This window comes from Sander vitreus, chromosome 9, assembly GCF_031162955.1.
Source record: "Sander vitreus isolate 19-12246 chromosome 9, sanVit1, whole genome shotgun sequence".
Lineage (NCBI taxonomy): Eukaryota > Metazoa > Chordata > Actinopteri > Perciformes > Percidae > Sander > Sander vitreus.
Genome location: NC_135863.1, coordinates 30,843,510 through 30,870,449, shown reverse-complemented (window position 1 = coordinate 30,870,449; position 26,940 = coordinate 30,843,510). Strand labels below are relative to the sequence as shown.

Below are 26,940 nucleotides of genomic sequence, written 5' to 3'. Positions count from 1 at the left end.
CTGATCAGGGGATAACCAGGGGTAAAGGTGTTAAAATGTTAATATTTTCAGTGGCCAGTGTATGTGCTAATGGAGGTGTGATTTGCAAGTGAATGAATGGAACTGAAATTAAATATCTTACACAGCCATCCATTATAAAAGAAAACGAGAAGTGTTGAAAATAGAAATGGATGGCCAGGAATAATGTGAAATAATAAGACACCCATATCGTTTGCCTTTATATTGAATTAATGCAATTCTACTTTGCTTTAAGCGTAACTTATGCATAAGTAGCTTTCTCAGCACAATACTTAAATAAGTCACTACATGGCGCATCTATGGTAGGAACACTCTGGGGCGGATACTACAAAAGCTAAGTGCAAGCTGCTAATTTTGTAGCTAACTAAAAGTGGCAGGGGGTTAATATTCCTCCAAAAGAGATGCCTCAGCATAAGACCTAAGTGTGTGTTGATTCACTTGCAATAACCTGTCAAGATAACAGTCAAATAGTTTTGCTGTTACATGATAAAAGCAGGTTTAGTCACAGCCAATATGCTAAGCTAGCACCTGTTGTCAGTGAGTAACGGCAAGGACAGCAAAGGAGAGTCTAACAAGGCAAGTTAAAGGGGGTAGATGTCTTTGTGAACTAATGTGCGCATACTAACATGATAATGCTAATTTTGTGATAATTCAGCATTCATGTTGCTGAATATAAAAACGCAAATGGTGTACTTGTGAGCACTCAGTGTAGTAATGAGTGTATATTTACTGTTATTTTATTCATTTATTACTTTGTTTTTCAGGCTGAATACAGGGCAATTTCATTGAACAGAGACTAATGTGACTGCATCTTCTCCTGTTCTTCACACGTTTGGTAAGTGAAAGTCAGAGCTCTTTCAGCTGACACACAATGCTACTTGGGAAGTTAATAGTGGCCACCATTGTAGCTGCCTTGTATATGTGTTTCATTCATCGCCCATTTAGTCCTGTTCAGGGTTACACAAGGCTTCCCCCTATAGCAGGCCTTGCATTAGGTGGCACACATCCCAGGCAGGTCATGGGTACATTACAGCTGACACTTATGCCGCGTTCTATTTACCTTGGAACTCGGAAGCCGGAGCTGGGAATGACGTCATACCCGAGTTGAATGCGTTCTATTTAAAAGTCGGATTTTCATTAGCTCTAGCCCGGTTAGCTATTGTTAGCAATACCAGTTGATAACAACGTGCATGCAAACAGCGTAACAACATGTCCACAGATAGAAGTTGAACATGCCTGTGAACGACTGATTTAGTGACACAAATAAGACAGAAGTGCTTACAACTTTATGTTACTGCAGCTTTTCACAACTGTTGATACAGGGGGCAGCCATGTTGGATTTTGAACTAGGGCTACTGCGAGGTTGTACGAGTTCCGAGCTCGTAAATCCGAGGTCAGGGGGCGTGTTTACGACTTTGACCTCGTTAAAACCGAGTTGCGAGGTAAATAGAACGCGGCAATAATAGAGCTCAACAGTCCCGCCCACAGCGGGTTCCTGAAGTAAAAATACAATGCAATTTCTCCATTGACAAATTGGAGTATAAGCCATAAAATCGTAACCGTCGATGGTAGACTTAAAACCAGCATGCCGACATGACTCGGCGATTGTATATGCTCATATAGACACCACAAATCATGGGGCACTACCCTTGTTTTGAGATAAATGTCTTTTATTCGCGATGTCTTGGATAAGTACTTCATTACCCACAATACTGAACAATCCCACAATCCCACAGTGATGCCTCTGATTGGTGGAACTCATGCTGGTGAGGAGGGGGGTGTCCGTACCCGATCTGTGCTGCCTGCACGATCCGTCAAGAGGATTTACGACACTGCACGAATCACGATCTGTTCCACGCTTCTGACGTTAGCCTCCACCGGGAAGCTAACGTTAGTTTAGCTAACAGCTAATTCGGCTAACCGCTAGCTGACAGCTTGATTCAGTTTAAAATAACGTTAACTCAAACTTAACACTGGGAAAAGCAGGCTACAGCTGACGTAACTGCCGTTATATATGTTAACGGTTATTTTCAGGTTTTATTTTGAGGGTCTTTTAAAGTTATTACATGCTGTCTCAGCTAGCGGTTAGCCAAATTAGCTGTTAGCTAAACTAACGTTAGCTTCCTTTGTTCAGTGGTGCGCGGTGGTTTATGGGATGAGTAGTTCCTTCGCTCTGAGATGACAATATGTACACAGTCTTGTACCTTTGACTTTTTGGGGATTTTCTGTTAGTTTCTTTACTCAAAATAATACGTTGTATGCTTATGAGTCACGTACCACCTGGTTAGCCTAAGGCATGGTCTAAAACTCTTTATATACAGATTTTTCCAGACGTCAATGGGAGAAATGAATGGGAAATTTACTTCCGGAACCCAAGGTCTCTCAGAGGAGGGGCGGGACTGTTGAGCTCTATAAAGCCAGAGGTAGCACATAGAGAGAGCAGGACTAACTGAACACATTACATTAGGGCAAGCACTCCATCTCATGGTCACAAGTAGAATAGCAGATTGTTTTGAGAATGTCACGTTGTAAAGCTGCTGATTTTTGTGTGTTTTTGCAGTGAAGTGAACTGCAGCTGTCTAATTTGGGCTTATAAAACATAGTTAACTGGTGGTCAAAAGCAAAATGATGTTTTTATTTTGTGTGGTAATTCTAAGGAAAAGCTGGCCTGCATTACATATATACAGTATATAGCTTTTAAACATCTAGAACTTGCTTGATGTCAGTTACTGCTTGAACCCGAATGTTTCCAGTATTCCCTTATATTCCCCTTTAAAGGAGAAATCCGGCGCAAAATGAACCTAGGGGTTAACACGTGTGTACCGAGTCGACCATTCTCTGGGATTTGTTTTCATGCTAATCGAATATGACCAGTTTTAGCGCAAACCGCTAATTAGCTTATAAAGCTAGTCGTCGGGGCACGGGTAAAGTTATTAACACGTGTTATTAACCCCTAGGTTCATTTTGCGCCGGATTTGTCCTTTAAGTAGTTTTTAAGTACATAAAACATTTCCCCAAATTTTAAGAACATATGTGAAATCGTTAAATTTGATATTTGTTTCTCTCACTGCTTTTTATATTTTGTGAAATTAAAATCCAATTCATGCTATTTTGTATAGCTGCCCATTGCAATTAATAGATTCTTAGATGTGGGGGGGGCTGAGCTTGCCTAATAGAATTTCAAATTCATTTCTGTGATTTTTTAACTAAGCCTGTCTGCATAATATGACTTTGTAATGATGCCAAAGGGCCTGTGCGGTTAAAGAAGTTGGTGTGTCACCCATTAATGACACGGCCTTAGTCTGCAGGGCAACTATTAATGCTGACAGGGTCAACCACCCTGGATCCTGTCTCAAATGCAACCGGTCTTCCATTAAGCTTCACGTTTCGTAAGCAGCCTACAAATGGCAAAGGCACGGGGGCTCGGTTCTGCTTTCTTGTCCCTGAATGGAGAAGAAGAGAAGCAGAAAGACTTTGTACTTTGCTTTAATGTATTTGTTTAACTATTCATCTGTTAAGTAAGTATATTTAGTTGTCTTTGATATACTTTAATGTAATTGTACGCATGTGTATACATACAATATATACGTATGTGTGTGCCTACATATACATACTGTACATACACTTCTTTTTTTATCATGTTTTGTATGTTCGACATAGATACAAAACAGAATAAATACAGTGATAAAAAGCTGATATTTCGAAAGATATTCTGCGACTTGTTTGGTGGATTTACCTCCTATGTAAAGTGTATCCAGTGTTGTTGATGTGGAGGTGAAGGGGACGGCTTTCTGCTGAGAAATGGAGTCCACCACTAGTTTGATAACGTCACGTTGTTTGGACACTGGAGGACAAAAGCACCAGAATCCAAAATCTATAGCTACTCATGTATCTTCACGTCTGTGTAAAGTGTCAGCACGAGCAGTTGTACCTGTAACCTGGTGAAACTTTCCATCACAGAGGCTTTCATGAGGAGTCACTGAGACACTGACAGCCCTGTTACCATCATTCTTTCTGACACCCACCTGGTAAAAGATTACAGTCACTAAACATGTTTTGGTCATTTAATGCTGAATTTCTTGCTGCCTGATCAGCTGTCATAGTTCATTCTTAGAATGATTCACCTTGTTTTCCATTAGAAAGACATTGAGGCTGGCCTTGTGACTTTGCACATGGAAGAGAAGACCTGTCAGGTATTGAGGACGCAGCTCGAAGGCCAACACAAACTCAGAGCCAATGGTGAAGTAATTCTCTAAAACAGAAAAAGTCCTTATTAGACTCCAGGTCTGTTTGTTGTAACTTGCACTCATACTGCACACTGATAACAGGGAAATACATCAGGATTCATGTAATTTGTCAAACCCAAGACGATGTGACCGCCGCCAAAGTATGTCCCGATCTCTGCGAGCCCATCGAAGCAGGGTAAAGTTTTGTGGCTTGCCTCAAGGTCCACCATAACGACCTCATTCATTTTGAACTCCCGTATACAACCAATAACACTGTTCATGGGAATGTTATGTCCCTGAGGGAGGACAGGAAGAGAAAAGACAAGAGGCTCAATATGTAAACAACAATATGATGGAAAATATGCCCGTTAAAAGAAACCGTCAAACACTGACTGAGGTGTGATACAGACTTTTGTGGTTTTGCTTTTTGGATCACCCCCCAGATACGCAGGGTTGTGCAGGTCTAAAGATGATCCCTCGTTGTTTGGCAGATGTCCATCAGTCACACGGAACCCGTCAACCAGCAGATGAAAAGTGCTCTTCTCCACACTGAACTCAACCTGTTACACAGGAGAAGGGACTCAACACAAGTCATTCGCCTAAAGACCAAACAGATTTTAGGTTGCTGTCACTGTGATCCTTAGCAACCGTAACTAAGCAAGAAGGCCTGTCTAGCATTAGACTTCTCCACATGTTGAAGCTAATTGCATTGGCCTGTTATCAGAGCGATAATAATTTAAAGAGTTTGGAAGGTGATGTGTTTTTTTTAGCCTTTACAAAACTTATTTCCAAAGTCAAAGGGCATGTTATTAGTTAACCACGTTATTTTGTGGGGTTACAGGTTACATTAGAAAAACAACTTGGTCAGAAATGGAACTTCTGCCCTGTAGGAGCCAAACCTGCACTAGATATGGTCCCCTAAACCTTCCCAGAATGTTTCCTGAATGTCCACAAAGTAACGTCCCCCTACCCTTTAAAGATGTACAATGTACAACTTCTGAAATTGTGTTTTCCAAACTCATCATTTTCATGTATGTAGCCATCATTTGCATCTTTTGGATCATTTTGCAGTTTCAAATCAAGTAATGTGGAAACACTGAAAACTTATCTGGAGACAGTTTTCAAATAACTGATAGAGATGGAGTTTAAGCACTAGCGTTACCTCATCCTAGCTAGCTATATCTTATATAATCTACATAATCTACGAGAGACAGGCTTCATTTCAGGCGACAAAATCCACAGTCATCGACTAGAAATAAAAAGCTGCATTTGTTTGCTCGTGTGTGTAATTGTAGACCCCAAATTACTACGTATTTCGAGTGGTAAATTTGCCACCATTATCATTGTAAGCTACATAATATGTGCCATGCGAGAACGGGAAGTTTGACAGGCGTAGCCAACCCGCGTAGCAACAGTAACTAGTAGGTCGGAGTTTAGCAAATGGTCAATTACTCTGTGCCAATTCCCGTCGTTGCTCTTCTGCTTGTGCTGGATGATTCTGTTTTGCCCGAGTGACATCTTGATCTTGCCATTGGCCATGTACAGAGCCAGCACGGGGATGACTCCTCTCCCGGCTACATGGAGGATCAGCCCTTTGGACGTCTTGGTCTTTACATCAAGGGAGAAGTGAGGCCTGAGACACAAGAATAGTACAGTGAAGTCCCTTAAGCAGGATTTATGCTTCTGCAGAGGCTCGACGCAGAGCTTTCACCGTAGCCTAAGTAAGTGGCCTGAAAGTTCATACTTTTGCGTTGATCGCTTTAAGAGAATAGCAGGGCCGGCATATGTGTGTGTGTGTGTGTGTGGGGGGAGTGTTTGGTAGAGGGAGTGAGAGAGTGACAGTGATTAGCTTCGGAGCGAGTACCGACTCTAGAGGCATAGTGAGAGAAACAAAGTGTCTCCCTTGTGCTTTCTGACCACGCAAGGAAATGTGCATTAGGAAAAGTTAACCCTCTCCTTGATTTCATGTTTTTTTTATGGAGAAGGAGAACCAGGAAATGAGTTTGGGGGAAATGCAATGCTACCAAGCCACGGCCGAGCAGCAGAGATGGCAAAAGTACTCACTTTCCGTACTCAAGTAGAAGTACAGATACTTGTGTTAAAAAATACTCTGGTAAAAGTAGAAGTACTGATTTAACTTTTTTACTCAAGTAAAAGTAACAAAGTACAGGCTTGGAGATGTACTTAAAGTATAAAAGTAAAAGTAGCCTTGTGAATGACAGCTACCTGGACCAGACAAATGTTTCTAGACTGCAAGCTGAGAAACTTAAGTGGACATGGAAAAAAAGGCTCTTTATATGCCATTGGCTACATTTTAAATGGATGTCTGCCAATAGGCCTAAAACATCACATATATGATTATTGTGACAGAGACTGGGACTCCAGGTTAATAAGATCCTGACTGAGTAGCAAGATATGAATTCAATTGTGATTCTGTGAGAATTCACAGATCCAGTTTCTCTTTTTTAATCTTCCCCTTAACATTTAAAGGAATCTACATGTATGTGTGTGTGCTCAAATATGGCTTCTGGAAAGAAAATAAAGGATAACATAAGTTCCCCATACTTTTAGAGTTACGCAGCACATTCGCCAGGAATCATTCTTGATGCCTTCTATCTCAAACATCTCTCTCAGATAAGGCCATGGATGATTGGGGATGTCTTGCTGCTTGTCTGCCGAATGTCTGGGATCTCTGTTTTCTTCATTTTCAATCATGTCGCCATCCATACTACTATGTGCTAACGTTACCACCATCAAGCCGCAATGATTTGCCGCCGAATCTGTGGAGTCGTCTTGTGCAACGTATATTCCCATCCAATTAGATGGAATTCGGTATTGATGATGCAAAAAATAATAACGGTAACCCCAGTGAAATTATTTGAAAGACGGGCCGGGCCTGGTTCGGAGAGATATTTAGAAATGAGGGTCGGGTTTGGGTCGGTCTCGGTCACATCAGCGAGATATGGCATTTGTGCCAGACTCGGACAGAAAATTCGGCCCGATCCGCACTCTAGTACCTACGTATTTACCTACATATGTACCTACGTATGTACCTACGTATGTACCTACGTATTTACCTACATATGTATCTACGTATGTACCTACGTATGTACCTACGTATTTACCTACATATGTATCTACGTATGTACCTACGTATTTACCTACATATGTATCTACGTATGTACCTACGTATTTACCTACATATGTATCTACGTATTTACCTATATATGTACATACGTATGTACGTACATATTTAACGCAGAACCATTGGCCTTCATATGGTTCATATGATTGACTAAATAGATGGATGGATGGATGGATGGCTGAATTAACATTTTATTTATGTTTTTTTATTATATACCATACACAAAAGGATACCAAACCCAAACCATAACGTTTCTGAAAAACACTGTTGTAATTTCCACATCTTCAGGGAAGAACAAGGTTTTTTTATTGTATATAACTATAATTACCTGTGATTGAGGTCCTGTTGTGGCAGGGTGTAACTGAGCCAGCTGTGTTCCCCAGAGAGCTGCCATTCACCCCGGTGTGTTCGCCGGGGTTTACACTGGATGCCTGCCGGAGCCTGAATCTAACACACCACAGAGAAATGACCTGTGTTGCCATCTATATAATTATTATTAATTATAACAGCAGTGGGTGAATTATAATGGTGCTGTAGAAATAATGGCTTGTTGTGCTCACGGGTTTGTGTTTCTTGGGCTTTTTCAACACGGGTGCTGGTAGCAGCTCGGTATGTGGTGGCGGATGGAGACTGCACAGGCCAAGGACTACGTCTACCGTTTGTGAAAATGAGCTTAGATCGGCAGGTATAAAGCTCTGCTCAGGCCTAAATAAACAGAAAGTCATGTAATTATAGGAGAAAGGGACAAATATAATCTATATTAGAACAGCTGTGGCATTATAAATAACCATTTCTAATGTTTCCAAACCTCCTTATGTAGAGGTTAGCGATGCAGCCTTTAAATTTCCCGCCTTGCAAATGTTCATCCACTGGCCTGCTATGGGGAGATTGTCCCTGAATCACTTTTACATTATCGATGCTGAGCTCCAGCCTGAGAAAATCACGATGGGTTCAGTAAAGGTTCCATTAAAATTCTAATTGAGATAAAGGTACAAAAATAGGACAAATCTTACCCTGTTGGCCTGCATACTGCAGACAAGTAGTGCCAGCTTCCATCATTGTACCTTTTATCTGACCTCAAGGTATAATTATCACTATTAAATACTACATAGCCATCAACCAGGGACAGCTGCAAGTCATGAACAGAGATGGAGACCTGCAGGAGATGGGAGAATCCTAATAGAGTCAATGGCCCTCATTTATCAACGTAGAAACCAGCGCAGATATGAGCGCAGAAATCCTCTTATGACAGGCTTCACGTGTGATTCATGAAATGTTGGTATCACACCAATCAGAGCGTAAGAATGGTCGTACATTGATAAATGCAGTGGCTGGAAACGATCGTAATTTAAATATCACGCCCCTATATATTCTCAGTTTTGAGGCCTCGCCCCTACAATTTACGATATGGCGAGACGTAATCCGGCTAAGAATCGGCACTTTTCAGAGGTGGAGATTGAAACCTTGATATCTCAGGTTCATTTGCACTTACGTTTGTAGATCTGGCAGCCTGAAAACTGTTATTAAAGGCTGTAGAAAGAATGCGGAATGGAAAGCGATCACTGATGCAGTGAACAGTGTTGCCGTGGTAAATCGGACTCCAGCTGAAGTTTATTTAATTTATACATCCTTGACATATGTATGCTATAGTCCTAATAGTAATATACAGGCTTATATTGCAATCTCTTAGGCTTACATGGTTTACCTATATTTAAATAAACACAGTAGTGGAGTTTATGTCTTTTATTTTACTCGTGTTTTTTTCATGAGTCAGAGCCAGGCAACAGCTGTGAGAGAGAGCGCGTGTCCTCCACCCCCCCCCCCATGCTGGACCACCACCCCGACCCTGTCTCCTGACAGCATAGGGGCTGGAAAAACAAGCCGAAATAACTCGGTCAATGGCAGAAATAAATCGTTCACTTGTGGCCAGTAACGCCACTTTAAAACGAAAACCTGAAGAATAAATAAAAATGTTGTGCATCGTCATGTTTCCTGTATTGAGTAGGCTATCATTGCCAAATATATACCTTTTAAAAGTGAGGAATAATATCCTGTCTCATTCATATAGCCCCCAGTTGGGCCTGTGCTGGACACTGCTCTCTGGGCATCGGGTCATCTGGCTCCAGAACCCCACAGGCTAAAACAATGTTGCAGACTTTTTCTGCCGTGTATGGGTGATATCGCTGATGCAAGACCATGAGCCATCTGCCCTTAATCAAGCCGATGGAGTGCTCCACCGTGGCCCGTGTGCGTACGTGTGCACTGTTGTACTGGCGAATAGAGGTATTTTAAAAGAGCCAGATCTGCCATTGCTGATAAGTGATCAACTGATGACTTCTCCTTCTCCTGTTAAACTTTTTATATGCTGCACCGCAAGTCCACACTGACTCGAAAACTTGCATACACGAGTTCAGACCAGACGTGAGATTTTATCGCAGCCTACGCTCACGTTCAAATTGATAAATCCCCTGCTTTGCGTAGGAATTGGCGTACGCCCGTCCTACGCCTGTTTTTGGTTGTACGCACGTTTCATAAATGAGGGCCGTTATGAGCATTAGCTTTTGTTTCTCGTTTAAAGTAGGATGTGAGCCATGCAGGGTTTACCTGAGAGCTGCTCCTGAGAAGAGCACCATGTCCGTCAATGCTCCTGAAGCCCAGAGAGACTCTGACTGGATGTTCGCTCCAAACAGACGGGGAATCAACTGACAGAGCTGAATACAACGTAGCTGAACGAACACCCTGCACAAGCCACAAACCAGTGTTGGAAGAAATATTCATACCACACTGTAGAAATACTCTATTACAAAGTAAAAGTCCAGCATTGAAAATGTTATTTAAGTCAAAGTATGTAAGTATCATCAGGAAAATGTACTTAAAGTATTAAAAGTAACAGTACTCAATGGAGAAAATGTCTCACATTTTAGAAACTGGAAACGATCAAAAAAGTTCTGTCAATCAAGTAAATGTTTAATCCAGTAATCATTTCAGCTGGACTTGTAGGTCTATATATTGTTGGGTAGTTTAATTTATAATAAAATATCGTATTTCATAACCTACATGTGTTTTGTGTGCAAACATCTTAATTTATAAAGTAACTAGTAACTAAAGCTGTCAGATGAATGTAGTGGAGTAAAAAGTACAATATTTCTCTCTGAAATGTAGCGGAGTAGAAGTACAAAGTGGCATGAAAAGAAAAGACTCAAGTAAAGTACAAGTACCTCAAATTTTAAAGCTATAGTGCGTAGTTTCTGTCTCCCCCATGAGGAATTAGAAGTAATGACAACAACACTGTCGGGGCGTCCACGTTACAAGCCGTCCGTGACTGTGACACACACACACACACACACACACACACACAGTTGTGTGGAGCTGATAGTCTTAATTAGCTTTGTATCAACTCATTTGGCATATCAAAAATTAATTAATATCAAAACGTTACGCACTAAAGCTTTAAGTACAGTACTTGAGAAAATGTACTTGGTATTCATTCCACCACTGCCAGAAACACACCAGTATCAGATTCTATTCTCAATGTTAAGTCCTATGCATGAAGCTTAGAGCAGCCATGAATCCGGGTCATCTCTTTTCGGCAGTTTACCAGTAGTGAGACCGGACATCCATCGCTGACGCCAATCGTCCTGTTGTACTTTACGATCTCAGCGTCTGCTGTCAGGTGATCCACGCATCCTCTCAGCGGTGGAGCTGTGATGTCGTGTCTGAGATTCAAAGGCGATAATAGACAGATAAAGGCTAATCAAATGTACAGTATGGCTGGGTCAAAATAAATCGATTCTTCAAGTAAAATCGATCTTTGTTTGAGTGATCTAATATCAATTAATAAAATACGTAAATCTATTTTTTTTACATATGCCTTGTCACTATGGATGTGGTGAATTGACCCCCACATTAACCTGGTGCATTATAAAAGTTGAGGGTTGATTCTTGCTTGTACAATTTACAGCATAAGTTATCTGAGATTGTCTTTTATATACAAGCAAAATTGGTATTGTGACTGAAATTTCCCCTAACTTAATTGATATTAATGCAGAAATGTAATCAAATCGGGACCTTGTGTTTCGGAATCGAAACGATTCTGGAAATCATTGGTGATACCCAGCCCTAATCTAATGATCTAAATAGTGAATGTTGCATGCATCTGTTTTGTTACCTCTGTCTGAGCTGTGACGGTAGACCCCCGATGTAATAACTCATGAAGTTTGTTCGATTGTGATCTGTGGAGACCTGCTGTGGTCCGTAGTGCACAATAAACCTGTCTGCAATAGTAATTGCAAAGTGTTTGTCCTGAAACAGGACACATCGTTTTTTAGTGATACAGTTCAAGAATGGATTAAGAAAGCTTGCACTGCTTGATGTTCATTATGTAAAGTATTTTAGATCATCTTACAAACAGAGACACTTTTTCAGCACTCTGAACTCTGAGCTCCCGGCCTGCTTGCTGTCCTTGAAGCACCAGGAAGCCTCTCTCCACAAACACACAGAAAAAAGACTCCTGTAGTAGCAGATAAAACACAAAATCATGCCATATGTTTAGTACCACGTGTATCCAGTTCAATGTTCCCATCCACTGTATTCTACTGATATTTCATTTTCATTTTGTAGAGCATAAAGCTGCTATCAGTAAGAGTTGGACTGGTGCTTCTGCAAATCTGTTGAACTCAGTTAGAAACATCATACTTCATTTCCGATGTAGAATAGCAAGGCGTTTGTCTCTCGGCTGTTTGTGTGAAATTTGAACAGTCTTCTCTTTCTCTTGTCCGGCTCCTTTATGAATGCCATGCGGTAACCTGTTCCCTCATAATAATCAGACACCTCTGACTGGGGAATCCTAAACAAATAATAGGGATTCTTTATCATTATTTGACCATTTTTACACACTTCTGTAAACAGTGTAACTTTGTTTATGCTTACTTCACAATAGGCTGCTTTGCATCCATATTGACTGCATGCTTGTAGTTGAACAGACAAACAGGATTGTCATTTATGTAGGAAAGTTTCATTGCTCCTTTGTACTTGGGGTAATGCAGCTCCACTGGAGGCTACAAGAATAAAAAGAAGACGGACTGAAAATGTTTTCAGCTACTTTACAACAATTATCTATTAGATCTTTGACTTGGATCTGTGACTTTATAGTTTGTGTCACTTATTTATGGAAGGCCATTTCGGCCAAGAAAAAAAAAATTAGGGCTGTCAGCGTTAACGCGATGCGATTAAGGGCCGACGCGATTCATTTTTTTTAATCGCATGCCGGCATTTATTAATTTATTTTACACTTCACTCGGCTTTGCATCGTGCCTAACAGGCTACTATTTTGACCCTTTGCAGCACCGTTACTTATCATCAAGCTGCCACTTCCTTGTAACACATCCTGCTGCTGCAGGCTGCAGGCATGATAAAAAAACAACAACAAAAAAAACAATAATAATGGTAAGTAACAATTAAAATGAAAATGATGACTTTCTAAGTCAAAATTGAGATACTAAGTCATACAAGTCATACATTTGACTCAATAAGTTATGTGAAACTAAGTAGAAAATTCTAAATTATGACTTACTAAGTCAAAATAGATACTTTGCCAAAAGTATGAGTCAAAATGATGATGTGTCAATCAAAAATTTGTATCTGACTTTGGGTGCCAATTCAAATCAATAAAAGCCTTGTCTGATAGAAGTCTTTTTCTGTTTCTACCAGTGTGAAAATTAAATACAATACCGTAAAGTCCTCAGGATAGCCGCCCACGTAGAAAACAAGACTGTCTGGATCCAGTTTGTGGATGCCGGTCGTCGTGTTTGGAAGGTTACGTTTAGGAGTGAGGCTGACTGGCTTCTGTGATGTGAAGTTCTGTGTGATGTTAACTTCAGCATCTTGGTAAACTCTGCAGGAAATGTTGACACAGAAATAATCTGTTGATTACACTTGGTGGAGGAGCGTTCACTTTCTAAACTCATGTCATGTGCAGGAAGTACCTGTGGAAGACAACCCTGTCAAAGTCTGAGGAGTTCACATTGGTGGTTGTTTTTATTTGGCTGGTTTCCACCTCATGGACAACTCCACCCAGCTTGTAGACACAAATCAACACATTGCTTCTGATAGCCATCCCAATGTAGTCTCCAGAGGCCTGAAAATGAAAGAAGAGCATGACAAATAAAAATAATAAATTCAATAAAAAAAAATTTATAGCATCAAATAATAACAGGAGTTATCTCAAGACACTTTACAGATAGAGTAGGTCTAGACCACACTCTAAAATATACAAAGACCCAACAATTCTAGTAATTCCCCCAAGAGCAAGCATTTAGTGCGACAGTGGCGAGGAAAAACTTCCTTTAAGGGAGAAACCTCTGACAGACCCAGGCTCTTGGTAGGCAGTGTCTGACGGTGCCGGTTGAGGGTGTGATGAACAGTGGCAATAATAGTCACAATAAAGATAATGGAACAGTGACTATAAATAGTAGTTGTAGTAGTTCATGGCATAGCAGGGCACTGCAGGTCGTTACAGGGTGTAGCAGGGCACAGCAGAGCATAGCAGGGCATCGCAGGGCGTAACAGGATGTAGCAGGACGTAGCAGGGCACTGAAGGGCACTGCAGAGCGTAGCAGGGTGTAACAGGGCATGGCAGGGCGCACAGCAGGACCATGGCGACAGCTGCAACCATGATTTAGGTGCCACCCTAATCCTAGGAAACATGCTGGGAGAAAAAAAATCATAAGGACTCCGGGGAGTAAACTCCCCAGAGCTAGGTTAGTAATGAGCATTTCTGGGACATGGATGCACACAGATGGAAAAAGAGAGGAGAGAGAAGCTCAGTGTGTCAAAGGAAGTCCCCCGGCAGTCTAAAACTATAACAGCATAATTAAGGGAGACAGGTTAAGGAGAGGAGCCTGGTCGTGCTAGAACTCTCCCCGCTGGATCGGGCTGTACTGGCCTGCCTCCCTCTGCTTTGATTATATGGTAGATGAATCTGATGACTATGAAGAGAAGCAGAGAAGAGAAGGGGTGCCGTGTCTGTAGCTCTACACCCTCCCCCGCCGGTCTGGCTGAACGCTGCAACTCCTTACTCCCTAACTATAAGCTTTATCGAAGAGGAGTTTTAAGTTTACTCTTAAATGTGGTGACGGTGTCTGCCCCCCCGAACCCAGACTGGAAGCTGGTTCCACAGGAGAGGAGCCTGATAGTTGAAGGCATTCTGGGAGCGCAATGCTCTAGTCGGACAATAAGGTACTATGAACTCTTCAAGATATGATGGTGCTTGACCATTTAGAGCTTTGTAGGTCAGAAGAAGGATTTTAAATTCAATCCTGGATTTTACAGGAAACCAATGCAGAGAAGCTAATAAAGGAGAAATATGAGCTCTTTTCTTAGTTCTTGTCAGAACACGCGCTGCAGCATTCTGGATCAGCTGGAGAGTCTTAAGGGTTTTATTTGAGCATCCTGATAGTAAGGAATTACAGTAGTCCAGCCTGGAAGTAACAAATGCATGGACTAGTTTTTTAGCATCGTGTTGAGACAGGATGTTCCTAATTTTGGAATTTGTTACGAAGGTGAAAAACGGCTGTTCTTGAGGTTTGTTTTAGTTGGCCGTTAAAGGATATATCCTGATCAAAAATAACTCCTAGATTTCTGACAGTAGTGCTGGAGGCCAGGGCAATACCATCCAGAGTAGCTATATCTTTAGATAATGAGGTTTAGAGGTGTTTAGGGCCCAGCACAATCACTTCAGTTTTGTCTGAGTTTAACATCAGAAAATTGTAGGTCATCCATGATTTTATATCTTTGATGCATGCTTGGAGTTTAGTTAACTGACTGGTTTCGTCTGGCTTAAATAAAAAAATGTTCTGTCACTAAAACTCATTTTCTGCTAATAGGTATGTCAGCTGTAAGCTAAAATTGGCAGATGTCTTTATTTCAGGAAGCAGACACACTCACATTCTTGTTGCCCAGGTAGAAAACGAAGACGCTGGAATCTTTGTGTTTGTTCTGGCGTCGCATTCGTCTAAAGTCAGCCTTGGAGGGATTGTTATGATGGCGATTGAGAAGCATATCGACGGCTGTAAACGATTTCATGTCTTCAGGGTTTCTCGGAGGACGAAGCTCAACGTGACCTTTTCCGTTGAAAGTGGTGGCAACTGGGAGCTGTGAGAAGAGCAGTTGAGGTTGAAATTATTGGTGTAAATATGGATTTAGAGCAGAAATAAGCTGTGAACCCAAGACTGACATCTTATAGGTTGATATGCCAAACGTGTTAGCAAACAGTTGCTTTACTTACACATCTAACAGGAGCAACATTATCATTCATTTGCCTGGTTTGTGTCCAACTGATTAACGTAGGTTCACTATTATATTGTTATACAGTGTCCTTTTAGCTTATTTTTGGTCTCCACCAGCTCCTGAGGAACATATCTGTCTCTTTACTGCTTCACTGCTAAATGCTGCACTACACTCAGCAGCTAATTGCTAAGTTTGCTATTTGGTGCTGGGAAGAGAGTGTAAAGTAGGGTTTAGAGCTTTTTTCGCCTGCTGTGACTGAAAATGACACCATGAGAGCTGTGAGAGTGAACCAAAACATTACAGTTGCAGGTCAGAAAACCAAAACAAAGGGCCGAAGGACACTTTTAGGCTACTTAGAGCTGAGAGGAACGACTACGAGGTACACCTTTCACAATATAAATAAAATATTGTTTATAGTGACATTAAATCTAAGCTGACAGGCAAGAAACAACAAGTTGAAAGGCACACTTTACCCTATTAACAAAGTTTCTTGTCTCCTCTATCACATCCTTGATTCTCCTGATGCTTTCTGTCATGTTGGCAGTAGGAGGCATCTTCCCACTGAGAGCCTCAACTTGTGTGATTTTGTCCTTCAACACAGGAAGAGCTGTCATCAAGTTCTTCACTGAAAAGAAACAGAAGACACACGTAACAACAAGATTATATTCCAGCTGCCAGAAGACAATTAATACATTTAAAAAAACAAAAGTCTAAAAACAGAGACTACGTGTAATACTTTAAGAAGGTGGCTGATTTCTGCCATTAAATACTCACATGCCTGGTCTGCATCAACCAACATATCATCTATATTTACACTGACACTGGTCAGAGTTATTCTCTCCACTTTCTGACTGATATTTCTCAGTCTCTCTGTTATATTGCTGATTGTGGAGTTAGAGGCAGCTGCAGTTGTTTTCGCGGACTCTATCAGAACGTCTGTGTCATCTGAAATCAAATAAAAACACTATGATCTACTCTGATGCAGGTACAGTGTGTAATCTTTTCTTGCCAAGTGATCCACCGACCTCTTCTGATCTTTTTGAGGTTGTCACTAACGGTTGGGATGCCCATTCTCAGTGATTCTCCTTTTTCCTTCTGCGTATTCATGCGGCCTTTGACGGTGTTCACTTTACCCGACTGCACTGTTCAAAGGAAATCAAAAGTGTTTCACCTTTTGTGAATTAAAAATTAACAGAATATATTTGACTTGTTATAAATTATGCTGTTTTCACACTTTTGAAGTCACTCTGAGTCTCGTTGGCTTCTGTACGTAAACGAGTTGAATTATTTTTGAGTCCTGCGGCCCCGTTGACCAGGCCTCCCTCCTTCACATCCTAATGAATAGAATTAGAATCATGTTAGTAGTAAGTTTGGATGAATATTTATGTTATTAACATTCAGGTTACACTACTAATAGCGTCTGAGTTACCTTTAAGGCTTCATCCGTAGCCTCTCTCGACTGATTTGCTGCCGACTCTGCCTTTTCTACGGCATTTAGGATGCTGTTATACACACCTGTACCCAGCTCACTGAGCAGCTCAGTACTGTTGGTAGCATTATGAAACACTCTGCAATAACATACAGCATGGTGCTTTAATGTCAACACACACACAGTTGTCTTCAGTGTTCATCTAAGTCAGAATTATTCAACAAGGGGTCCTCAGTGTTAGTGCAGGGGGACGCAAAATTATTTTTAAAAAAAAGACAAAGTTTTGAAAGTTTATTTTTTCTAAAATTAAAATGTCTTAAAATATCTGAAAATATAAATGAATATGAATACAACATTTTGATAGCAAAGATAAATTGGCCTATTTGTGAAAAAAACAAACATGTTATCCACACATTGAAGATAAGCTTACTATAGGTAAGGTAGCCAAACAGGATTTACTGTGCCTTCCACATGTATGTTTAACATTAAAACATGATGTATGAATAATATATACAGTAAATATCCATTAATTTTCATCCATCTGGTCTAGTTTAATATGCAACTCAATTGCATACAGTATATGTAGTAGGGGGGTCCCTACTCTGTCTCTCTTTAAGCTAAGGGGTCCTTGGCCTAAAAAAAAAAAAGAAAGACCCCTGATCTAAATGATATCTATCCACTTTCTTGATTCCCTCTGCTTCACACTCACTGATGAAGTTCTGCTGTCACTCCGTTGAGCTCCTCTGCATGCTTCTCAGCTTTGGTTACTATATCCACCAATGCCATAATCTGGATGTTATTTAACTTCTTAAAAAGTTCCCACTTGGCACCATCTAGCTGAGCTGCATGATTTTCAAATTCCTGCAATTTACACAATAAACTCAGTTAGCACACTCTAAAAAAACGTGTCTCGTGGAATTGTGGCGGTAAAAGATGGCTGCTTACTTTTTTTATTTCCTCAAGCATTAAAAAGATGTCGGTGATATTCTTTAGCAGATCTTTGGTCATTTCAGTCACAGGGAGGAGCGTACTTTGTTCTCTCTCCATCTGTGTTTGAAGATGCTGGCAAATGATGAACAAAGAGAGGTGAAAACATCAGTATGACACTACAGAGTGAGAAATGATTCGACTGATGCCAGCTGTGTTTCATGTCACCTCCAGATGTTGTAGTGCAGTACAAGCCTTCAGGTTAATGCCCTGTGTCCTGTCGACTCTGTCCCCAGCGTCTGTCAGCAGCTCAGCCACCTCACTCAGAAAAGAGTCTGAGGCCATCAGAGAGTCTCCAGTCTGATTGGTTTCCAAAGGATCTGCCATGTTATTCCTGATTATGTCCAACACTGAGGGGAACACACAGACTTTTTGGGATTTTACATGGTGACAATTTGCACCATTACATTGATGTTCATTTTTACGGATGTATATTATAAATGTAGGATATCAGTATCCAGGGCTGTAGTACTTGAGTTCGGACTCAAGTCCGTTTTTCTATTGTCTCGGGCTTGTCGTGGACTCGTTGGTATTTGGACTCTGACTTGTCTCGGACTTCGCCATTGGACTCGCCAAATATTCTAGTTGGTCTTAACCTAGTCCAGCACTATATGCTTTTTTTCTAAAGTAACTTCCTCCATCAAAACAAAACCATTGATGAAGTGTGCTTATTCCGAAAGCAGGTATTGGTTTAATTGATAATCCATCTAGAACGGGTATTGGTATTGGTCCTCTGTATATGCCTGACTGCGTCATAGACCTCAATCATCAGGCATCAATCATTTTCATTTTGGCGTCAGACACAATGTCAGCGAGCACTTTGGGGTACTATGGATTCTTCAGGACAAGTACTAAGTTCAAGAATGTGAACATATCAGTTTTTTTTGGGCACCTGTGTTGCTTGTTTGTTACATTTTCCATTGGCAGTCCAGGATGTTCTTGTTAAAGGTCCCATGGCATGAAAAATTCACTTTATGAGGTTTTTTAACATTAATATGAGTTCCCCCAGCCTGCCTATGGTCCCCCAGTGGCTAGAAATGGCGAAAGATGTAAACCGAGCCCTGGGTATCCTGCTCTGCCTTTGAGAAAATGAAAGCTCAGATGGGTCGATCTGGAATCTTGCTCCTTATGATGTCATAAGGGGAAAGGTTACCTCCCCTTTCTCTGCTTTGCCCGCCCAGAGAATTTGGCCCGCCCATGAGAAAGAGAGAGACATGGCTTGCAAATGAGCAAAGTGGCAGTTGGTCAAGGCCACACCCTCACCCTCCACCTTGCTCCCCTTCTCTCCTCCTTAATAGAATTTAAAGCTACAGACACAGAAATGGCACATACTAAGGAAAGCTCATTGTGGGACTGGCTCTAGTGGCTATAATTCTACACCAAGGCTGAATTTTGGGAAAGAGACTTCAGATACAGTATTAGGGGACCACTAAGGCCTATATAAAAGAGACTTCAGCTACAGTATTAGGGGACCACTAAGGTCTATATAAAAGAGACTTCAGATACAGTATTAGGGGACCACTAAGGTCTATATAAAAAAGACTTCAGATACAGTATTAGGGGACCACTAAGGTCTATATAAAAGAGACTTCAGATACAGTATTAGGGGACCACTAAGGCCTATATAAAAGAGACTTCAGATACAGTATTAGGGGACCACTAAGGCCTATATAAAAGAGACTTCAGATACAGTATTAGGGGACCACTAAGGCCTATATAAAAGAGACTTCAGATACAGTATTAGGGGGACCACTAAGGCCTATATAAAAGAGACTTCAGATACAGTATTAGGGGACCACTAAGGCCTATATAAAAGAGACTTCAGATACAGTATTAGGGGACCACTAAGGTCTATATAAAAGAGACTTCAGATACAGTATTAGGGGACCACTAAGGCCTATATAAAAGAGACTTCAGATACAGTATTAGGGGACCACTAAGGTCTATATAAAAGAGACTTCAGATACAGTATTAGGGGACCACTAAGGCCTATATAAAAGAGACTTCAGATACAGTATTAGGGGACCACTAAGGCCTATATAAAAGAGACTTCAGATACAGTATTAGGGGACCACTAAGGCCTATATAAAAGCATCCAAAAAGCAGCATGTCATAGGACCTTTAAACCAGAATAAAAAGACTCAACATCTAAAATGTGAAGTTGCACTTCAGCTTCATGTGAATAAAGTGAAATTGTTATAGTTAAAGTAAATAATATGGCCTAATTTGGTCCTGTCTTTCTCGGTCTTGTCCTGGTCATGGTCGCTCCGTTAGTGGTGAAGGAGTTGGCTAACGTCGCCTTCACACTGGCAGTTGAAATCAGCTCCGATACGGCTTCTTCGAAACGAACGGAAGTCATTCATTTCCTATGGAGATTCGCAGACTGCATGCGAATGGGTATGAACTGGGTCCGAACGAGTGCGGTGCGAAAAAAATCGTGTCAGTTGGTCATCCGGTTGCGTTCAAAAAAACGATTTAACCGATGTGACATTGTTATGGGTTGGTGTGTTTTATCTTATTTTGGTAGTCTGTTTCTGTTCTGTATTTTGCTCAATTTCCTGTTTTATTTTGATAGTTTGGTTTTCTGTCTTGTCTAGTCTGGCTTTACTTTATGTCTTGTGTTTTCCCGCCTTTTTTGATTGTTCTGCCCAGCCCTAATGTGTTTCACCTGTTTCCCAGCCCTTGTGTCACCTGTCTTGTGTTACCTCGTTACCCTGTGTATTTCGTTCTTGTGTTCCCCTTGTCCTGTGTCAGATCATTGTGTGTCTTGTAGCCAGTTTTGCATTCCCGTGTGTTTTGGCTCCAGTTTGTTTGCCGTCCCTGTTCGTGTTTTAGTTTCTGTTTTACTTGTACTTTATTTTTGGATTCCGTTTTTGCCTGCTAGTTTTCCAGGACTCCTTTGGTTTTGTATACTTTTATTTTTATTAAATCAGCTAACGTTCCTCAGTTTCCGCCTCTGCATTTTGGGACCACATTTTCTCCAGCTTTCCCTAACAGACATGTCAACGTCCTGGGCAACTTTTCTCCACGCAGCAGCCTTTCTATTTATATCTGTATAAGAGAGGTCATAGAGAATCGTACATTCAGACACTTATCAGTCGTTCTAGTCTCTCTACCATTTTTGTGAGTCGCTTCCGAAGCTTTTCAACGGTGTAGTACGATGTCCGCTGGGGGCGTATTGCGTATTACGGAGCTGATTTCAACTGCAAGTGTGAAGGCGGCGTAAGGCTAACGCTAGCGATGCTAAGCCGACGTCACGACCAAACGTTAGCTATTGGTCATGGCAGATCCAGAGTGGCTCTGGGCAGATCCAATAGTTTTAAACTTCAACAGAGTACCTGCCTTCAAGGAAGTTAACTCTTCTCAATGGAGAGTGGCCAGACTTTCTGTACCAATGAAATGTACGAGAGTCTGGTAGGACCAGGCTAACCAATGAATACATTTTTTTTTTTTTAAACTCACATTTGTGTGTGTCCTCCTGCTCCCTGCCAGCTCTGTCTCTCTGAGCAGTGCAGCCTCTCGCTCTCATTTCCTGCACAAAGCGCCGAGCCTCCTCCATCATCCTGGCTTTGACATTTTCAGTAACAGTGACTGACTCTCCAGGTTTCACCCCAGTTCGCTGCTTTATCAAATCTGACAGACCACAGTAACAGAGACACAATTATACGTCTGTAGCTAAGGCTCACTTTGACTTAACCAATCATCTAGTTTCCTTAACAAGTCCCACAAAGTTAGTTTTTGGTCCAATCTGACATCTGCCAGCCCGCAGAACAGTGGTGTAAATTCATGACGACGCATAAGCTATATCATATTAATGTTAACTGATGTACATACCTTGTGTTGCTGTAAGGAGCACTTCAGCTTCAGAGAGAAGATCCTCTGCCTTTAACTTTCTTCCATTCACATTCTGCAAGACCTTCTCCAGATCTGATACAGTTCTAAGTGTCTGAAAAGTTGGTGAAAATGTAAAGATTGTGTGACGGGCTTCTCGTGTGCGCTCAAAACCTTATAACAATATAATTCACATTTATTTTTTAATATAAACATTGCAATGATCTTCCTAAACTCCTGATGGAGTTTCAGTTTGATAAACTGAGGAAAATTCACTCCAGGTACTAGGTGTGTATCTTCACAATTCTCCCGATTCGATTACAATTATCATGTCTTCGATTCGATATCTCGATGCATCACGATCAAATACATTTTTCTATTAAAGCCATATAGGATATTTAATTCATAGCTTTTCAAGCTTCAAAAACAAAACATTCTGCAGTGCTCTAATACTAAATAAATTGGATGCATTAAACTACAGCACTGAGCCCATGGCACTTCCTGAATGTGCAAAACATAACAGAATATGTAAACAGATTGTTAGGCATACATTAAATTGTAAACAGAAATAATCTGATTATCGATGCAGCATCGTCCATGTCCACGATTCGATGCATTGATTATTTGATTAATTTCAACACCTCTACCAGGTACCTTGTCAGTCAGTTGACTCAAGTCATCTCTGCCAACATCCACATCTACTTCCAGCTGTTCAACCGTTGGATCCAGGTGCCTCACAGCAGTGCTGCAGCTCCCAACCAGACTCTGCAAAACAGAGGGGGTGTTAAGTACTCTTAAAAGAACATAGAGAAACATTGTTGTGTGAAATGAATAGAATAGAAGTTGGGATCTTTTTCTTTTGGCAAGCACTTTATAAAAAATGTTTTAAAGGCCCTACACACACAGATGCCTAAAACCTGCATCAACTGCACCTTGGTTTCAGAGATGTTAGCCTCCAGCCTGGAGGGTAAACCAGGGCCATTAGAGATGTTCTGCAGCTGCTGCTGCAGCCGAGCCAGGGCATCGTCCATCTTTTCCAAGTCAACCAGTAAGGAGACAGTAGAGCTGTCACATTCTGTCAGTAAATACAAGGAGAAGATGAAACACTATGATAAAATCTTGTTTTTTTATGTAACTCTTCATGTCAAAACTTGATTGTAAGATGAATCTTCAACACAGACTCACCATGGCAGTGAGCACCACAGCTGCTGTTACCAGATGTGATGCACTCTATTAAAAGGAAAACATTAAAGGAGACATATGCTCATTTTCAGGTTTATACCTGTATTTTGGGTTTCTACTTGAACATGTTTACATGTTTTAATGTTCAAAAACACTTTCTTTTTCTCAAACCTTCTGTCTGAATATACCTGTATACACCCTCTGTCTCAAACACTTCTTTTAGTGCCCGTCTCTTTAAACCCCCCTCCCGAAAATACAAGCCTTCTCTGATTGGGGTTACGAGAAAACTATGCAAATGTAATTCTCAAGCCGTGAGTTGAGATACTCAGGTGGGCGGTATATTGTAATGAGCCTGTATGTGACAAAGGAAGGAGAGCCAAAACTAAATGGCTTGTTGACGCTGATGTTTTCTGATGTAACCCACAAAAAACTGACTGGGTTGCCTTATTTCACAGTTTGTGGGTTAGTAGGCACTCCAGATACCCAAATGTATATGCACTGAAAGTACTGGAAAAAGTGAGCAATCTCATCCCATTAAGGCCAGTTTACTGGTCTTCATTGGTTCCTCAGCTCAGGCTTTGAGACTACAAGTTTATACCAGAAAGCCTACGTTACAAACTGTAGCATGGAGTTATCATTTATCAGGCAGGGAGCGTCCAACAAAAAAGATGCATTATGGAAATTGTAGGCTGAAGTGCTTTTGGAACCAAAAATCAGGATATATTGGCCTCTGCAGTTTTGATTTTGACTATTCTTAAAACATCTGTTTCTTATGAGTCTCTCCCCTTTCCTGTCTTCAATCTGTCCTGTCAATTAAAGGCCTTAAAAGCCCCAAAAAATAATCTTTAAAAAACATAGGTAACTATAAGAAATTGTAATGAATGACTCTGGTTAGGGATAAACTGAGGGTTATGACTTTCTGTTTAAATGAAAGCAGTCTTTATCAAACTAGTTGTTATTTGTATGTATTTGTGTGAAAATATATATGTACCTCCAGTCAGAGAATCACAAATGTTCAAGCCATCCTTGCAATTGCAGGGCTTGCAGCTGCCTCCATGCACCATTGGATTGCCGTAGTAACCAAATGCACATCTTAAAGAGAGGAAAAACAAAGAGGGGGAAGCTGCTTTTTGACCTTTCATATTTTCAGTGTCAGACCTGCATGCTAATATCATGTCTGTGCCTTGCATTGAGCGGTGGACAATAGGGATAAGGATGCAACATTTTAATGCTCTGATAATACAGTAAGATGTTTGTGTCACTTCTTAAGCAGCAGACACACCTCTCGCATGTGGCTCCACTGTAACCATGTTTACACAAGCATTCAACCCCTCCTGAGCCGATGTCCAGACAGGCCAACGCAAAACTGCACAGAGACATAATCATATCTTCATATTGCTGCAGAGCAAAAATCAGGCTGAGCTTTGTTGAGCTGGGTAATAAAAAGAGACTGACTTGTTCCATGTAAAGGGACATGGACAGGCATGGCAGGTCCTGTTGGCTGCGTTTCCATAGTAACCCTCTTTACAGCATTCACAGCGGTCCCCGGCGGTGTCAAACTGACAGTTCTGGAGGTCGGTTAGTTCAAACACAACATGAACAACCTTTAAGTGTGTTGTAAATCAACAAGTGTGTGTGTGTGTGTGTGTGTGTGTGTGTGTGTGTGTGTGTGTGTGTGTGTGTGTGTGTGTGTGTGTGTGTGTGTGTGTGAGAGAGAGAGAGAGAGACTCATTATCTGCTTTGGCAATATCAGCAATGTCTTCTCATGCCAATAAAGCTCTTTAAATTGAAAAGAGTCCATTGCAGCTACATGGCACGCACTGACCCCTGTACGGTCCGGCCCACTCTCTGTAGAAGCCAGAGCTGCACTTCTGTACAGACACAGAGAGCTGAACAGTCGACTGTGCTTTGGACTGTGCACTGACCTGCTTTGGAAAAAACCTATTATCATATTAAGTAATCAGGCTGCAAAGTGATTAACTGGGCATGGACATGGATTTAATCATATTAATTACATACAGTATCAGATGCATTTCTCACTAAGAAAGACTGGTCTGAGTTGTAAATCAGGGTGTGACATGGAGACAGAAACATACAGTATGTGGTCATATACACACTGAAGAGAGTGTGTGTTAGAAATGGACCTATGCAAAGGCTTTATGTACCATGATGAAGGTTTAGGTATCAAATATTAAGTTAAGACTGCCATGCAAAGATGTTTTATTTATTCCTGAGACAATATTAAATGCATATCTACAGTCGTATGAAAATGTTTGGGCACCCATGACAATTTCCATGATTTTCATTTATAAATAATTGGGTGTTTGGATCAGCAATTTCATTTTGATCTATCAAATAACTGAAGGACACAGTAATATTTCAGTAGTGAAATGAGGTTTATTGGATTAACAGAAAATGTGCAATATATACAAAACGAAATTAGACAGGTGCATAACTTTGGGCACCCCAACAGAAAAATCACAATATTTAGTAGAGCCTCCTTTTGCGAAAATAACAGGCTCCAGACGCCTATAGCCTCTAATGAGTGTCTGGATTCTGGATGAAGGTATTTTGGACCATTCCTCCTTACAAAACATCTCCAGTTCAGTTAGGTTTGATGGTTGCCGAGCATGGACAGCCCGCTTCAAATCATCCCACAGATTTTCAATGATATTCAGGTCTGGGGACTGGGATGGCCATTCCCGAACATTGTACTTGTTCCTCTGCATAAATGCCCAAGTAGATTTTGAGCAATGTTTTGGGTCGTTGTCTGGTTGAAATATCCAGCCCCGGCGTAACTTCAACTTTGTGACTGATTCTTCAACATTATTCTCAAGAATCTGCTGATATTGAGTGGAAACCATGCGGCCCTCAGCTTTAACAAGATTCCCAGCCACACAGCCCCACTGCATGATGTAACCTCCACCAAATTTTACTGTGGGTAGTAAGTGTTTTTCTGGGAACGCTGTGTTCTTTTGCCGCCATGCATAACACCCCTTGTTATGACCAAATAACTCAATTTTTGTTTCATCAGTCCACAGCACCTTATTCCAAAATGAAGCTGGCTTGTCAAAATGTGCGTTTGCATACCTCAAGCGACTCCGTTTGTGGCATGTGTGCAGAAAAGGCTTCTTCCGCGTCACTCTCCCGTACAGCTTCTCCTTGTGCAAAGTGTGCTGAATTGTTGAACGATGCACTGTGACACCATCTGCAGCAAGATGACGTTGTAGGTCTTTGGAGGTGGTCTGTGGGCTGTTTTTGACCGTTCTCGCCATCCTTCACCTTTGCCTCTTCGATATTTTACTTGGCCTGCCGCTTCTGGCCTTAACAAGAACTGTGCCTGTGGTCTTCCATTTCCTCACTATGTTCCTCACAGTGGACACTGACAGCTTACATCTCTGCGATAGCTTTTTGTAGCCTTCCTCTAAACCATAATGTTGAATAATCTTTGTTTTCAGGTCAGTTGAGAGTTGTTTTGAGGCCCCCATGTTGCCACTCTTCAGAGGAGAGTCAAAGAGCAATTGGCCACCTTAAATACCTTTTCTCATGATTGGATGCACCGGTCTATGAAGTTCAAGGCTTAATGAGTTCACCAAACCTATTGTGTGTTCCAATTAATCAGTGCTAAGTAGTTACATGTCGTCAAATCAACAAAATGACAAGGGTGCCCAAATATTTGCATAGCCTATTTTTCACATCTGATTTCATTTCATACAACTTAATATTGCTACACTAAAAATCTTTGTCTGGAAAATACCCCAGTACTCAGCTTTTATTAGAAAATGAATGGCATGCCACTGTGATCGTTCTGTGACGAGAGAGTAAATTATTATGCA

At 41.1% G+C, this 26,940-nt stretch overlaps 1 protein-coding gene across 1 annotated transcript; it reads right to left on the bottom strand.

The window, feature by feature from the left end:
• Positions 1 to 3,315: 3,315 nt before the first annotated feature.
• Positions 3,316 to 26,379, bottom strand: lama3 (laminin, alpha 3). The gene is made up of 33 exons (XM_078258097.1): positions 26,195 to 26,379; positions 24,096 to 24,196; positions 23,108 to 23,152; positions 22,855 to 22,997; positions 22,577 to 22,687; positions 21,926 to 22,037; positions 21,554 to 21,724; positions 18,260 to 18,441; positions 17,814 to 17,965; positions 17,105 to 17,219; positions 16,910 to 17,009; positions 16,701 to 16,817; positions 16,149 to 16,300; positions 15,334 to 15,540; positions 13,374 to 13,525; positions 13,120 to 13,282; positions 12,319 to 12,446; positions 12,085 to 12,235; positions 11,795 to 11,899; positions 11,558 to 11,691; positions 10,988 to 11,105; positions 9,994 to 10,128; positions 8,466 to 8,545; positions 8,198 to 8,320; positions 7,950 to 8,094; positions 7,718 to 7,836; positions 5,697 to 5,877; positions 4,655 to 4,804; positions 4,381 to 4,540; positions 4,143 to 4,270; positions 3,950 to 4,043; positions 3,755 to 3,862; positions 3,316 to 3,461 (listed from the first exon to the last, which is right to left on the bottom strand). Exons 1-33 carry the CDS (start codon positions 26,377 to 26,379, stop codon positions 3,316 to 3,318), a joined length of 4,413 nt encoding a protein of 1,470 aa, XP_078114223.1.
• Between the last annotated feature and the right edge of the window lie 561 nt (positions 26,380 to 26,940).